Source organism: Olea europaea, unplaced genomic scaffold (genome assembly GCF_002742605.1).
Source record: "Olea europaea var. sylvestris unplaced genomic scaffold, O_europaea_v1 scaffold867, whole genome shotgun sequence".
NCBI lineage: Eukaryota > Viridiplantae > Streptophyta > Magnoliopsida > Lamiales > Oleaceae > Olea > Olea europaea.
The window spans coordinates 68,769-86,213 of NW_019267123.1; the positions used below are offsets into that span (position 1 = coordinate 68,769).

General features: G+C 34.9%; 1 protein-coding gene across 1 annotated transcript; it reads right to left on the bottom strand.

Moving 5' to 3' along the window:
• Positions 1–13,350: 13,350 nt before the first annotated feature.
• On the bottom strand, positions 13,351–15,940 carry LOC111391997. The gene is made up of 3 exons (XM_023017288.1): positions 15,589–15,940; positions 14,391–14,452; positions 13,351–13,566 (listed from the first exon to the last, which is right to left on the bottom strand). Exons 1-3 carry the CDS (start codon positions 15,938–15,940, stop codon positions 13,351–13,353), a joined length of 630 nt encoding a protein of 209 aa, XP_022873056.1.
• Positions 15,941–17,445: the final 1,505 nt, after the last annotated feature.

Sequence of the window (17,445 nt, forward strand, 5' to 3'; positions counted from 1 at the left end):
ATACAACGGCAAAACCAGCAGAATCTGAGTACCACAGAAACTACTCCGACGAATTGAGTTTGAGTTCGAGCAATATTACCACAAAATTATACTGGATAGAGATCGAGATGCAGACAGGAAGAAATTTTGCAGAATGTTTTTCTCCTATTTTCATGTGTATTGGAACTGCTGGAAAGTGGCAATTTATATAAGTTTAAATCTACCTATTAACTTCATAACAATACATAATATAGTTGTTTAAGTTTTTTGGAGTTTTGGCAGTTTCAGGAAACTCAAAGGTCAGTTGAAGAAAACAAAAAATTGCAAAATGTGGAGACTCCAAATGGGTCAATTTTTTCTCCGTTCGATCCGACATCTGTGTACGCAGGTCGCGTCCACACACAAGTTCAAGGTCTGAAGGCAATTTCGGTCCGTGATTGGCACCCTCCCTGCGCGCGCACGTGAAGAGAACCTCTATGCTACACATGATTACACCGTTTCAATGTGCAATCCTATATAAAGTGGTTAATACTTTCTTCATTTTTCTATGTGGGAATAGACTCATTTTTCTACCTAAATCATCTTGCAATGGTCATCTTTGAGCTCCAATTTCTCATTTATCCATTCATCAATTTTGGCAAATAAATATATGGTTTCGATACTCTCATGGAGGAGAACAATGATTAACTTTGATCTTCCAAATTGGATCAATGGGTCCTACCGAAAATTTTGCCAAAGTGAGCCAATTCACTCATTTTTCCAACATGAAGTTCAAATACTGAATTGCAGAGTTCTCTCCAAACGACTACCATTTGTATCATCTTCACTAAAACTAGATGGCTTCTTCACAGCAGACCTAAAACGTAAAACTTAGCTATTGCATCCTTTACTTTTAGTACATGAAGAAGAAAATATAAAAATGAATAAAGACAAATAAATAATACAGAATACTCTATGCCAACACGTAGAAATACGAACACACACAAATGATGTAATTTTGATTGCGCGTCGACTATCTCTTAAACTCTAAATTGTACTGTAGAAGTCACTAAATGTTTCCAAAATGGGTACGCAATGTTGGCATTCTAACCTTGTCCTTTTAGGGTTCCGTATGGTTCCACTCCACATGGTGCAGCACTTCTCCAATCTCCATTAAATCATTGATCAAAACCAAGCATTTGGTGCACTTGAGTGCAAAAATATATATATATATATATTTTTTTGGAGGGGTTTTTGTAATAGGAGAGAGTGAGGAAAACATTTAAAATAGTAAAATGAGGGAAAATTTTGGAACTAAATGAGGTTTGCTGACCAATTGTGTTTATTTATGTAACATGAACTTAAAACCATCCAATCCTAATTATCGATGTCAAGTTATATCAAATTCTAACTATTTCAGATCGCGTGCAAAGAATGTTCGATATCTGTATTTGAAAGTCGAATAAATCAAACCTTTGTGTAAAAAGACAAATTTACTCACCAAACCCGATCCCATGTTCCTTTTGAGGTTTTAACAGATAAGAAATTTGTTTCACAGGTTCATTATAAATTAAACAAGTCCAAGGATAACTTTTGAGTGTAAATTTCATACTTGATCCTAGTTTAGCACTGTGAAAAAAAAAAAAAGAAAAGAAAAGAAAAGAAAGATTCCGAATACATAAATTTCCAAAAGATTAGCATGATAAATATGTCAAAAAAAAAAAAAAAATCAATTTCTTTTTCTAATTCATTTTGCACGAAAATGTTTTATTGACATCATGCCTGTAATATACGAATCTAAATAAACACATATATGTGAGATAAAGTACATGTATATACCTAAAATATACGAATCTAAATATACACAAACTAATTAATAAGCATTAATTATTTCAGTCTCTCGTATTCAACCTTTCTTATTCTTGCTCTTTTTTCACATTTTTTTCTCCGTAAATTAATTTCTTGACGGTTGATTGAAGAAATTCATTTTTTTTTCTTCAATTTCTGGATCCATTGATTTCTTTACAACTAAAAACCTTTTGTTCTTCTACATTTATTAGTTTCTGATCTACATTGATTTTCATCGACAGCTTTCTAGATTTTTTATTTTTGGTTTTTTTCTTGTCGTTTCAGATATATAGATGTATGAATCCCCAGCTCTGATTTTTGTTGAGCTTCCAAGCAGTAGAAGTATCAGTTGTTTTTATAGACACGATGTAGCATTCTTTGGAGAGTTGAATTTAGTGCAAAAGCTCACTTGAAGATCAATCAAATGTGAGTTTTTAATGAGTTCTTTCTTTTTATATATAATTGCTCAATTATTTTTGAGTTATTTTTACATAACTTTGGGAAAAAAAAAGGTGGATTTGGTGTAAAAACTCTCTTAGGGCTGAGGTTTGAGTTTTAATTTTTTGCTGATTTTTAGTGGTATCTATAGTTCTATATTAAAATACTCAAAGTATCACTCAGTTATGCCACATTTTAATTAATTGTGCCAAGTCATATTGACATTTACATAACAGAAAAATTTAGAATAGTATAATTACCGACGATTTTGGAACGAAATGAAGTCGGTGACCAATCGTGTCTATTTAGGAAATATATAAACAAAAAACAATCAAACCCCGAATATTGATTTTAAGATATATCAAATTCTACTTATTGCATATCACATGTAGCGAATGTGCATTGCCTATATTTGAAAGTCGAATAAGTCAAACCTTCGTATTATTGGACAAATTTACATTCCAAACGTGATCCCATTACCACAGTTTGGACGCTGGTGCAGGACTTGTGCAGCCTGGCTGGTCACGACATGCTCATCATTACTGAGAAAAAAGAAAAGAAAAAAAATGTGAAGAAACTTGAGAATTTTTTCTCATAAGCATTATTTAATGCTAATTATGTATCACAAATATTCACAATGACATTTTCTTCCTTCCATCACTAACTTCAGGACTGTTTCAATATGTTTGAACTTTGAACAGTATGAGATAAATTTTTATTTATTTCAGTCTCCTATTAAATCTTGCTATTATTGCTCTTTGTTCACATTTTTCTCTCCATAAATTATTTTCCTTCGGTTCATTAAAGAAAATTTCATTTTTTTCTGCGATTTCTTTTCTATCTGATCTCTTTACAACTAGAAATCTCTTGGGTGTTTTTAGCTTGCTACTCTCTTTTCCATTGTTTTTCTTCCACCACTTCCTGGAATTTTTCCGTTGGGTTTTTCATTAAAGAAAATTTTCATTTTATTCTGCAATTTCTTTTCTATCTGATCTCTTTACAACTAGAAATCTCTTGGTTTTTCTTTTTTTCTTTTTAGCTTGCTACTCTCTTTTCCATTGTTTTTCTTCCAACACTTCCTGGAATGAATTTTTTCCTTTTGGGTTTTTTCCTGCAATGTGTATAGATTTATGAAACCCTAGCTCTGACTTTTGGTGCGACTCCAAGCACTTAAATAAATCAGTGTTTTTTATAGATTACAATGTAGCATTCGTTGGAGTGTGGAATTTAATGCAAAAGCTCACTTGAATGAAGATCAATCAAACGAGAGTTTTTTGAGTTCTTTCTTTGTGTTTTTCTTAGTTTATTTTTGAGTTAATTTTACATAACTATGAAGAGAAGTAGGATTTGTGGCGGAAAACAAGCTCGAGGCTAGGGTTTTACTTTTCTTTTTTCTTCAAAATTTGTATATTATTGGTGATTTTATGTTAAAACTAGTCTTCATCTCGTGCGTTGCATAAGTATTGTATTTAATGTGTTATTATTAGCGTGAAATGTGTAGAATTTATATTATCCAAAAATTGTCAATACTGGTCCAACTCTTTACCCACGAGACAATAATCACAGGAGTGCATGATGTTGAAACTCGAAAGTCAGAACAATAATTTGATTTTAACACTAGCACCACTATGAACGTTCATGTTAATTTATGAATGTTTTCACGGTACATCTATATGATAACATTGTTCCTTACATACTTCTAAAGGTTTACCACCTTACCAATAGTATCAATACTTTGACATAATTTTCTACTCATCTTGAATGAAATGTGCAATAAATTTCTTCGACGAAAACTATTTGGAGAAGTTAATTCATGGTAATGAAAGGACAATCACAGGTTTTTCCCTGTTACGCGCGATTTGGATCCTTAATTTTTTGCCTCATTGCGCATGATTTGGATCCTTAATTCTTATTCCTAAAGTTTCATATGATCTAAAATGAATTTGAGGAAATAGTGAACCCAACATCACTCGTTTTTACAAGCACTTCTAAGCTATATGGATAGTAACGTAAAAAAAAGGTCAGATATAGTGATTTAAAACTACTAATATTTTTTTATTTTTTTAAAAGGTCAATACGAGAGAAAGACCCAATCAAATCAAAATTCAAAATATTCCATGAACGTTATCTTGACTAAGATCGAAAATTAACATTTGAAATTGGAAAAAAAAAATTGTGTTTTATCTAGCTTTTGAGAGTTGTAATCTATGTGCTATTTGATTATAATTTACTAAGTTAGAAATTGAAATATATGGTATTTGAATTTTTTGGCATGAGCTGTATGGCTATGAATCATTTGGGATATTTACTAACTTTGAGTAGTTTTTTTGGTATTTTACATTACGTTGTATGATATTTGATTTTAGTTTATATAACTATTTGTTAAAATTAGTAGCGGAAAGAGATGAAGGCCAATAAGGTCGGTGAGGAATTTGAGATATTCATATTTGTAAAAGAGACTCCGTGCACAGTCACCTCCACTGCACTATTTCTCTATTTTCACACATTACATCACTTCATCTAATCCAACTGATAAAGAAAAGAAATTGAAAGATTTAACAAATTAAATAACAAAAAAATTATAGGCAAAAAAAAAAGTTATTAAATTAAATTGAAATAGTTAAAAGTAAAAATTAATATTATATAATTAAAATTGAAAATTTTGTGTTTTAAACGAAAAAAATTAAAAAGAATTTTAAACCGAAAAAAAATATTTATAATAAGAAGAAAAAAGAAACTTTAAAACAATTTCCAAAAAAATATAATAAAAACAAAATAAAAGAAAGTTGGAAAGTTGCATGTTGCAGTAAATATAGATTGCCTTTTTTTTTTTAATATATATATATATATATATATATATATATCACACAAAGACAAACGACGTCGTTTTTGCTCCTTCACTTAAAAAAAAGCTACAGTAAGACAAAATTGAACAAGTTACTGTTGATTTCTACAGTAACTTTCCATTCTCATTTTTATATAGTTTTATTTATTTTAAACGAAAAGAATTAAAAAGAATTTTAAATCGACAAAAATATTTATAATATGAAGAAAAAAGAAATTTTAAAATAATTTCAAAAAAATATAATAAAAACAAAATAAAAGAAAGTTACGAAAATTAAATAAATAATATATAAATATTATTTAGTTAAAATTGAAAAAGTAAGTTTTATTATGAAGAGAAAAGAATTAAAAAGAAATTTAAATTGAAAAAAAAAAGATATATAATATGAACAAGACAAATTTAAATAAAGTCTTCATGCATGGAGACAAATGTATGCACACTCTGTGCACAGAGACAAATGACACAGTTTTTTTCCTCTCTCTCTCTCTATAAGTAATTTTTCTTTTCAATCTTTTCAATTTTTTAATTTACAAGTAACATTTTACTTTATAGAAATATTTTTTGTCTTATTAATAGTATTTTCATTTTTTAATAATTCCAAACGATATTTAATTTTATAGTAATATTTTTATTAATATTTAATTAAAAATTTAAATATATCTAAATATTACTTTAAATTTTAATCTAATGGTAGGAGGTATAGAAAATTGCGTGTTGCAGTAAATTTAGATTGTCTTTATATATATATATATATATATCAAGCAAAAACAAACGACGTCGTTTTTACTCTCCCACTTAAAAAAAAAATGTTACAATGAGACAAAATGAAACAAGTCACTGTTGATTTCTACAGTAACTTCACATTCTTATTTATATATAGTAGGGACACACAAAGTAACATTTAGTCATATAACATCCAATTAATTATGCGAAAATAAGCGTTGTGACACAACTGAAAAATTTAACATGGTACAACGACCATCCATTTTGGAACGATGTAAAGTTGGGTGACCAGTTTGTTGTATGTAAACATAAAAACCATCCAACCCCGTTACGAAGGTCAAGATCCATCAAATTCTACCTATTGCGTATCACGTGCAAGGAATGTGCAATGACTATAATTGGAAGTCCAATAGTGAAACTTTATATTTCATTATTCTTACGCAAAACATTTCTACCTTCCAATTTTTGACATTTTCATCCTTATTTATACATTTGATCACGCAAAACGTCATTTCCCTTCATTTCCTGCCAACTATTCCATTAAGTGAATGCGTGTAATCAAATTTTTTTCAAAGGAAAGTTATTCTCGTCTTCCCACATGTTTTCCCTTTCTTCCCATAACAATACTGAACGTGGAATCATAGTGAAATCATTGAGCATAACGTCCCGTTCTCCTCTCCTTTCCTCGGCGTCGGTGAACTCACACAGTGAAGCAAAGGTGAAGTAGTATTTTTTGGTATTTATATATTCCATTTCCTATAGTCTCGTGTAATTTTATTATCTGCTGATGACGGAAAAAATTCACATCTGAGTAAATCTGAAACATCAGGCAGGTTTTTCATCTATGATATTAACTAGTGAAAGAACTTACAAAATATTCTTTCTGGTATTCTGCATTAAGTACTTTCTCTTAAAGCAGCACCCTTTTCTTAATAAACTCAACCTGTCTTCTCTACATCTCTCTGAAACTGTACAGTACAGAAAAGGGTTGTGATTGGGTTGCAGAATTTGCTATTCCCTGTGCAACATCTGCCCCCTGATCTTTCTCACTATTAGTTCCTTTCACCTGATTTCCAGATGTTCCAGTTCAGCCGCGTTCATACCATTTTGTGCTTGAAAGAATCCTGGAGAAGGATCTTGTTCTTGAGAATACGCTTCCCTTTCGAAAAAAATTGACTACACGCATTTACTAAATGAAGTAGTTGGACGGAAAGGACGTTTTGCACAATTAAAGTTGTAATTAAGGGTGAAAATGCCAAAAATTGGGAGGTGGAAATGTTTCGCACAATAATAGTGAAATATAAAAACATAATATGCTAATTACCCTTTATATTTATTTTACAATCTCGATAAATCATTTTCCTTTTAGTTATTTGAAGAAAATTTTCACTTTTTCTTCGATTTCTAGTTCTATTTGATCTCTTTACAATGAGAAACCTTTTATTTTTGTTGTTATTATTATTATTATTTGCGTTTTTTTACTTTCTTATCCGTTCTTTTCCATCCAAGATTTCTAGATTTTTTTTCTTGTCACTTCAGATATATAAATGTATGAAACCCAAGCTCTTATTTTTGTTGTGCCTCCAAGCAGTTAAAATAAGTGTTTTTCATAGAGCATAACATAGCATTCATTGTAGTGTTGAGTTTAGTGCAAAAACTCGCTTGAAGTGAAGATCAATCAAATGTGAGCTTTTGTTGAGTTCTTCCTTTGTGTTTTTTTTTTAAAATTAATTTTGGAGTTATTTTTACATAACTTTGACTCAAAAAGTTGGATTTGGTGTGGAATACATGTTCAATTTTGGGATTTGAGTTTTTCTTTTTGCTAATTTAATGTTAAAATTCGGAAAGTAACGCTCAGTCAGACCACATTTTAATTCTCCCAACTCATAGACATGTACATTAAATTGACTTAGCGAAGACGAATCTGGTGACCCAACTGAAACATCTAAAATAGTGAAATGACTGATCATTTTGGGACGAAATGAAGTCTGGTTCCCAACTATGTTTATTTACGGATTAAATAAACATAAAACCATTCGATCCCAATTATCGAGGTCAAAATAGACATCCAAATCTAACTATTGGATATTATGTGCAAGGAATTAGCAATTCCTATATTTGAAAATCGAATAAATCGAAACTGTGTGTAAACAGTTAAATTTACACTCCAAACCTGATCCCATGTTCCTTTGGAGGTTTTAAGAAAGTAGTAGTTTGTTGCATAAGTTCATTACAAATTGTAAAAGTCCAAGGATGACTTTATGAGTGTGAATTTCATATATAATTTAGCACTGTGAAAAAAAAAGGCCTTTTAGGTACATATATGTGAAGTAAAATTACATGTTATACACCTCAAATTTTTTAGACAATGGTGTGTTGCCCCAAGAATCCAAAATTCTGGCTGCAAATACCATCGAAGAAGAACTAGGCATGTTAAAAGGGCTACTCACTGGCCACGTTTTGGAAGCCGGTGCAGGAGTTGTGCGGGCCGGTTGCGACTTGCTGATCACTCTTTTTGGTACCCTTGGTGGCAATTCTTGTAATTCGATACATATAATGAGGACTATTTCAATATGTTTAACAATATAAATAGGCAGTCAGAAAATTTATTTTATAGCGTCGTGTTCAACCTTGCTTAGTCTTGCTCTTTATTTTCATTTTTCTCTCAACCTTGATCTCATCAACATCACGAGCGGGAGCTTTGGTCTTCGTCATGATTGTGTCAATCGGCTTTGATACCAAACTGATGCAACATAATTACAAAATACAGGATCGACTAACTCAATTTGTAATGAATATCGAGAAAAGATAAAGAATTGAAAGAACAATCCAATATATTAATATTTTTTCACCAAAAGCAACCAATATATTCGTACTCTTGCAGAAAGTTGTTTTCTTTATTGATTTACCAAGTGAATTACCACCACTACAAGGCATCGGATAAAGATACAACACAAGATTCAAGGAGGAATGTTCTCTATGCTGAGGAGAATGATTGAGCCACAAATCCAATATTTTATTTATTCCTTATATCTTTTAATAAGTAAGTATATTTACGTCCTTCGTTAGCTTTTAGGGTTTTATTTTTCTCCGACTTTGTACACATTTTATAGATCATTACTTTATTGGATTGTTTTTGATTAAATTATATAAAACTTTGGAAATGTTCCAAAATGCAATCTCTTTCTAGTATTCATTCAATGAATCAATGGAATTTTGTTAAGCTGTTTATCTTTGTTCTTGACCCTTGCGCTACATCACCATCCTACCCCGCCTAACCATATATTCATATTACAAACTCCACTATCACATTCGTCGTCACCACCAATGTCGACCATTTCCATCGAAATAGACCCCGTCGTCTAGCAAGCCATTTCTGGTCCCTTAGTCTAAAGGATAAATCTATTTGTACAATCATTTTGTACAATATTGTCAATAATGTTGTAGTTGTATAAAACGGTACTGATGGAAAAGATGAATTATTTTTAAAACTGTCCAATGGCATGTTGTCAAAATCATTTTACACCAATTATAACTCTAGTCCAAATCCCTGTAAGTTCCCATGTCTATTATTTCTCCCATGGCCACCTTCAAAACTCCTCGACCATTCCAATTCATAATTACGATCTTTCCTTCAAAAGTCCCCTCGTTCATTGCCAAATCCTCTTGTTCACTTCCTCACGGACCCTTCAAAAGTATGAGGGAGGTTTGATGGTCCTTGAAGGCCTTCTAACGGCTGGATTATTGGATGTGGCAGGAGTATGTACATTGGAGACCTCATCAGGCTATAAAGTAGGAATAGATTCAGTCACATTACGTGCGGGAATGTCAGATGCAGGTAGAGGCAATACCATGTCAGGAAAAAGATCTATAATCTCAGTAGGATGAGAGATGGACTGGAAGGGAAATAGTGTCTCATGGAAAATCACATCAAGAGAGACAGAAATTTTTGGACTTTATATCATATAATTTGTACCCCTTGATGCCTGGCATATATCCAACAAATATACATGCCAGAGGTCGAGGATGAAACTTTGTTTGGTTGGATGGTAAAGTAGATGCATAGCATAGGCATCCAAATACCTTGAGACGATTGTAATCAACGAGGTACCATAAAAGATTTGATAAGGGTGATGTAACAATGGTGAAGGAGTTCGATTGATTAAGTATGTGGCAGTGAGGACACACTCTTTCCAGAATTTTATTAGAAACATGTGACTGAAAGAAAGGGCTCGGGCTACATTTAGGAAGTGTTGGTGCTTCCTTTCCACCGCGAAATTTTGTTCAGGACGCTCAACACATGAAAATTGATGTAATACCCCTTTGGAATTGAAAAATTCTGTGAATTGTAGTTCAGATGCATTATTAGAACGAAATGCATTGATGACTTTGCCAAATTGTGTTTCAATGAGAGAGAAAAATTTGGGAATTATTACGGCAACATCAGATTTCTGTTTCATGAGGAATGTCCAAGTGAACCTAGTACAATCATATACCGAAGTGAGAAAGTATTGATAACCAGCATGTGTTGGTGTATGGTACGGACCCCACGTGTCACAATGAACTAAATCAAAGGGATTCTTAGAAAGATTGTTGTTGGATACAAATGAAAGGCGTCTTTGTTTAGCCAAGGGGCAAATGGAACAATGAACGTTATTATGAACATTACAATCTAATTATAATCTGTCTTTCAATTTTTCCATGCGTTTGATTGACAAATGTCCTAGTCTATTGTGCCAAATCTGAGATGAAACTTTATTTGCAACTGAAATGGAAGAGTTACAAGTGATATTAGCAGGAACTAAATTACTAGAATTGGAAAGATCGGTAGTGTCAATCACATATAGATCAGCGACTTTGTTAGCCTTGCCAATCGTCTTCAAAGTTGACACTTCCTAGATAACACAACAATCCATAAGAAACTTCATATGGAGAGATGAATTCTTTGTTAATGAGCTCACAGATAGCAAGTTAAATTTGATGCAGGGTGAGTAATTCAAATAAGATAACAAGAAGAGGTGAGGGAGGGGGAGAAGAAGAAGAACAGGGAGAGAGGGAAGAAAGGAGGAAAAACGGCTACAGCCACTTCATTATTTAATCAAATTCATCAACTGAAAAATAATAATGTAAAATAGGTTTAAATACTGAAAATATTACTGCAAACCTAGGGTCAAGCCCAATACACAAGTCCATAAAATTAAAATAACCTAAGTCCAACTAAAATAATTAAAACTGGATTGGGATGTCCTCATCAATTCTCTCTGGGTGGGAGAGAAAACTCGACCCTGTCGAGTGGCTATATCACCATAGGCATCCGTCAATCTCCCAACCATAGGTTGAGTGGCTGGGCAAGCTTCTTTCGGCGTTTGTAGAAATACGTCAGTGGCGGTCTGAACCTGGTGTCCTCACCAACTCCTCTCGGGTGGACGGGAGGCGATCTGAGCCAATGAAGATCCTACTGACTCCGATAAAACTCTAACAAATCTGGGTCCAATTGCTGGAGTCTCCCTGGAGATCCATGCACAGTCACAATCTGGTCGACCAACCCAACGAACAAGGAAGCGCTGAACCTCTTCATCATTACTGAACACTGTTTCTTCATCTAAAATAGCATCAATTTTTTCTTTGTGTGCTGTGAGAGGTGGTAGTGGGTTAGAAGGGGTCAAAGGATCAGGATCAAGGTCCACAATAGGAGATGACAGAGGATCGTTTGAGGGAATGAAATGACCTTTATAAGCTACAAGGTCCTCAACATTGAAAGTAGAGTGGTAACCAAGGTGTGGTGGAATGTCAACAATATACGCATTTGGACCAATCTGCTTTAAAATTTTAGAAAGACCAGCACTACGAGCTTGCAATTTAGAGGCGGGTCCATGTAGACGCCGCTCTGGCCTAATGCGAACCATAACGTAATCCCCAATGTTAAACACAATATGTCGTTTGTGTAAATCAGCTTGGAGTTTATATTTTGCATTACTAGCTTCAAGTTGTTTATTGATCTCAATATGCAAGTCACGAAGATGTTGTGCAAATGTTTCGGCTGATACTGACACTCTAGCCTGTGGGGACATAGGGATGAGATCTAACGGTTTTCTAGGCTTGTACCCATGAACGGCTTTAAATGGACTCATACCCAGTGAACGATTTATAGAGCTATTGTACGCAATTTGGGCTACAGGAAGGATCAAATCCCAATTTCGAAGGTTTTCCTGGACTAGACAACGTAATAGGTTGCCAAGACTTCGATTAACTACTTCAGTTTGACCGTCAGTCTGAGGGTGGTAAGCCATAGAAAATTTCAATTTGGTACCCATCTTGTGCCATAAAGTTCTCCAAAAATGGCTAGTGAAACGAACGTCCCTATCAGACACGATGGTCTTGGGAAGCCCATACAATTTGACAATTTTATTAAAGAATAACAGGGCAACCTTGGACGCATCCGACGTCTTGCTATAGGGGATAAAATGAGTCATCTTTGAGAAGCGATCAACAACCACAAAAATGGAGTCATACTTCTTTGGGGTGCGTGGAAGTCCTAACACAAAATTCATACTAATATCTTGCCAAGGACAATTAGGGACAGGGAGAGGGATGTATAGACCTGTGTTCTGTTTCTTCTACTTACTCAATTGACAAGTGTTACAAGTACTAACAATCTTAGCCACATCTTTCTTCAAGCTAGGCCAATAGAATTGACGTTCAACTTTCTCTATGGTCTTATCACGTCCAAAATGACCGGCTAACCCTCCCACATGAATTTTTCACACGATGAAATCTCGCACTGAAGTTCGAGGGATGCATAATTTATTGGCTCTAAAGAGATAACCCTCCTCAAGTGGGAAGCCATCTGTGGCGCTTGATTGTCCTCTTTGTAAATCGAGGAAGATATCAATGAAACTCCCCTTTCTTCATGCACTCCGTAATAGGCGCCATAATAGTGGTAAACCCTTTAATAAAGCGACGGTAGAATGTAGCTAAGCCATGAAAGCTCCTGACGTCATGAATAACTTTGGGCTCAGGCCAGTCAATAATTGCCTGAACCTTAGCAGGGTCAGCGGATACCCCTGTCGAAGAGACAATGAACCCCAGAAAAATGACTGTGTCGGTGAAGAAAGAGCACTTCTTGACATTCACATCACATATAGATTAGTTGCACGAAGGGTAGAGTAAACTTGAGTGATGTGGTCAAGGTGTTGCTCCTTAGTCTTACTATAGATGAGGATATCATCAAAGTAGACAACAAGAAACTTGCCCATGAAAGGTCAAAGAGTTTGTGTCATTACTCGCATAAAGGTACTTGGCGCATTGCTCAGCCCAAAAGGCATGACCTGCCATTCATAAAGACCATCTTTCGTCTTAAACGCAGTCTTCCACTCATCACCTGGGCGAATTCGAATTTGATGGTATCCACTCTTCAGATCAATCTTCGAAAAGATTGTGGCACCAACCATCATATCTAACATATCGTCAAGTCTAGGAATTGGAAAACGATACTTCACCGTGATCCTATTGATCACTCGACTATCCACACACATTCGCTAAGAGCCATCCTTTTTGGGCGTCAATAGGGCGGGGACCGCACACGGGCTTAAACTCTCACGAATGAATCCCTTGTGAAGGAGATCATCCACTTGCCTTTGAAGTTCAGGGTGCTCGGTAGGATTCATCCTATAATGAGGCAAATTTGGGAGGGATGCCCCCAGAACGAAGTCTATGGCATGTTGAATATCCCTTAGTGGAGGTAGATTGTAATGCTCCGAAAATTTTATTTTATTTATGATTAATCATTATTGTCTTGGCTTTGGGGAGGGGATTACGTGTCGTAGTTCAAGTATAAGGTTTGGGGGATTTAATTATCTTGACGTCCACCTCATTTGATAGATCATGCACACGTATTTTAAGGGAGCAAAACTTGCCTTAGTGCTAGAATTTCATTCAACCCTCCTATAATAAATATTACAGTTAATCAATAATTATAGAAACCTTGGGGATCATTACCTGGAAATATCAATTTAATTTGCATATGCATGTGACTTGTAATATTTTTACATTTACAACTGGGTAGTTTGTAATTAACAATGCCCTTAAATATCTTCTTTCATATTAAGTAAATTTCTCACAAATTGCTAGACTAATGGTAAGACGCGATTTGGGCCTCTGACAAATTATTCTACATCCCCATCAAAGTTAATTATTTGGGGTATATAGTCCAATTAAGCTTATATTACATTATATAATTATTTATTTCATTTTATATGATGTTATGTTATTATATGATAACCTGTCATTTTACGTAAATTGAGGCAAACTTGATTATTCTTATATTAAATAGATTCTAATTAATTTAATTTGATTGATATCCAAACAAGGAGTTTTGTAATTGGACTGATTAATGGAACTAATTGACGTGATTCTGTTGGCTAGGTTGCATCCGTTATTTATTTGATATAATTATTTTCTCGTGACTAATTATATTTTTACAGTTAAACGTATCTTGGAAGAACGATCGACGTGCCTATTAATTTAATTACGATATGTTTATAACTTTATTATAGTAATTAAGTTATTACGTGCTCACAATTCGTCTCGCTTTAGGATTCAACTTAAAAATCATGTTAAAATATTGTCGCTTCTCAATACCTGTATTTTGTGTCATTTAATGTAAAAATAGCATGTGGAGAACATTATAATCTTGTAATTGGTAAATACTAATTTAAAGTGTTAATTAAGTAAATGAGGTAAATTTGGATGTTAAAAATTAATTAGCATAAATTGTGCCTAATTATCTATCATCATTAGGTCGAAAATGAAGACCGTTTACCTAGATTGACCACTGCCTTTTAAATGATTTAATAGTATAAAAAGGGGCCTTGCTAAGTGATTAGCACAATTATACTTATGATACGTATCTGTTTAAAATAATGTTTTTCTATGCATATTTAATTTTGCATTGGATTACACCCACTTTGATCAGCTACACGTTCACACCCTCACAGTATCCAAAATCTTGATTTTTGCTTTGCAATCATCAATCAACTCATGATTTATCATAAAATATATTTTCGATAATTTTCTCGGCATATAGACTCGGCAACAGCGAAAGTTTTTGGGAATGTGAGTTTCCTACTTCCAATAATTTTATTGTCAAAAGAGGTAGGATACTTTTATGTGCAAGTGTATGTCCTTTCAATATTATGATTTTTATGCGTGATTTATTTCATGAAATGCTAATTGACCTGCGGGTCCCAATGAAATGAAATGAAATGTGAGATCGCCTTCGGGCCTTCTCAAATGTGCTAGAGCTTTCGACTGATCACCGATTGTTCTTGATGAAATGATGGTATGAAATGTTATGAATTTACGTTTTAAAAGTTATCATATTGTTCGGACGCACGTATCCTACTAAGTGTAATTACTTACTCCTTTAATTTCAACATTTCAGATCAGTAGGGTCAACGTGGAGGTGGCTGAGCGATGCGTGGGTTGCCAAGTAAAGAAATTGTTTTTCAAGAAATCATTCAAAAACAATTTCGTTAGGCTATTTTGTGTCTCTCTTCAACAGACTTTAAATTTACTAGTTGGTTGTGTATAAAAACATGTTATTTGATTTGTTTGTTGATTGCGTATATTTCCATGATTTAAATTTAATTTATGAATGTTCAAGTATCTTGTTTATTTAAGAATTTTATTCTTACCATTTGGTATTTAAAATAAATAAAAGTAAGTTTTTGGCAACGGCCCATACCTATTTTATAAAAAAAAATTTAGGGCGTTACATAGATGATCAGGGAGGTCCTCTGGAAAGACATCTCGAAACTTTTGGAGGACCGATAGGACTTCAACAGGGCTCTCTATCGCGGAGTGTGATGGGACCTCCATGACCACCAAAGCAAAGACAACTGAGTCACCAACAAGTGTACGCTCAAACTCCGTAGGACTAATGATATGCAATCCCTTTCGTTCCACACTTTTCTTCGTTTCCAGTGGGCCAACAGGCTTCGGAGGCAGTGGGTTAAGGTGAATTTTCTTTCCATTAAACACGAAGAAGCAGGAATTGGATTGACCATAGATGGTTACATCTAGGTCAAATGACCAAGGTCGTCCCAAGATGATGTGTCCAACATCCATTGAAATGACGTCACACCATATATGGTCCTTATACTTGAAAAACTGGATAGGGACTAAACAACGCTCCTTGACAGCTATGGAGGAGGTATCAACCTAAGAGACGCTGTATGGCTGAGGGTGAGGAACAGACTTCAACCCTAGACGGGATACAGTAGCCATCGAAACCGCATTAACGCAGCTGCCACTATCCACGATGACTTTACAACCCTTATTATTAATCTTGATGTAAGTGTGGAAGATGGCATGACGACGCCAATCATCGGCATCCCTCGGCTGGGTAAGAGTACAACGGACGACACCGACTCTAGGTGTATGTGGGATAAGGAGACTAGCTTGGATACAACCCAAGAAGGTATCTTCACTATCCTCCAAGTCATCAAACTCTTCTAACTTAGGCTCATACACCTGATCCTCTAGTGGCTCGTCAACTATACCTTCACGCTCTTCCAATACTAGGGCTCGGCTAGGATACTTAGAAGCAATGTGACCAAAACCCTTACAGTTGAAGCATTGCAAATGAGAGGACGTTCTTGAAACCTCAGAACCTCTACCTTTACTATCCAACGTAGGGATAGTATTAGAAGGAGGAGGTCCTAGAATAGACTTAGGGGATGGCGTGGATGCAGAAGAGGTTGCAGTGCGGGAGTTACTATGACTTCTGTACGGTGTCCTAGTCACTAACTCGTAATCCCGAACGAAAGAGTAGGCGTGGTCAAGAGTGGTGACACCTCGAAGAACAAGCTCACGTCTAAGATCATCCCGTAGGCCGTGCCTAAACCTACTCAAAGTCATGACTTCGTCCTCAACGACTTGACATCTCATTCGAAACTCGTCAAACTGAGCAACATATTCGGTCACAGGTCGACTGCCTTGTGTAAGTGCGTTCCATTGATCCAGCAAGTTGCCCCTGTAAGATTGAGGTAAATATTTTTCTTCAAGACGAAGCTTCATTTCATCCCAGTTCCCAACAGGAGGAGCATGGCGCCTCTCTAGGAGGTCCTCAACACTTTCCTAAAATAGTTGAGCTGTGCCAGTTAATTTCAAACCGACAAATTGCACCCTCCGATCTTCAGGGACCCCATACTAAGCAAAGAAGCGATCCATATCTCTAACCCATTGATTGAATACAGTAGGATCTAGACAACCATCAAATGTAGGGGCATCTAACTTAATATTTCGAAAGAGGCGCTCCTCGTGGCGAGGGGGAGATAGTGTACCATGACGGTGATATTCCCGCTCGCGCCCATGAGCTTGATTTCCTTCCCTACGATCATGTCTAGCATGGTGTCGACCACCTTGTGGCCAACGATGCGGTCTATTAATGGAAGAGTTAGAATTTTCAGCCTCAGTTGAGGATTGGGTTAGGTCAAGGGTGTTTACCCTAGCGGTTAGGGCCCTATTCTCCTCACGAGTAGCAGCCAACTCAGTTTGGACAGCCGTTAATTGATTTTGTAATTGTGCCAACTGTCGGGTGATAGCTTCAATGTGGGAAGGGTCCATGGCAA

Bases quoted from the DNA above. Each gene is read 5' to 3' on its own strand.
- LOC111391997 (XM_023017288.1), bottom strand. From the start codon at position 15,940: ATGGATGTTGGACACATCATCTTGGGACGACCTTGGTCATTTGACCTA. The intron at 14,453-15,588 runs GTAACGCCCTAA...CACAAAATACAG, and splicing joins GGACCTCCCTGATCATCTAT to GTATTGAGAAGCGACAATAT. The intron at 13,567-14,390 runs GTGAGCACGTAA...AAATTTTCGGAG, and splicing joins ATCCTAAAGCGAGACGAATT to CATTACAATCTACCTCCACT.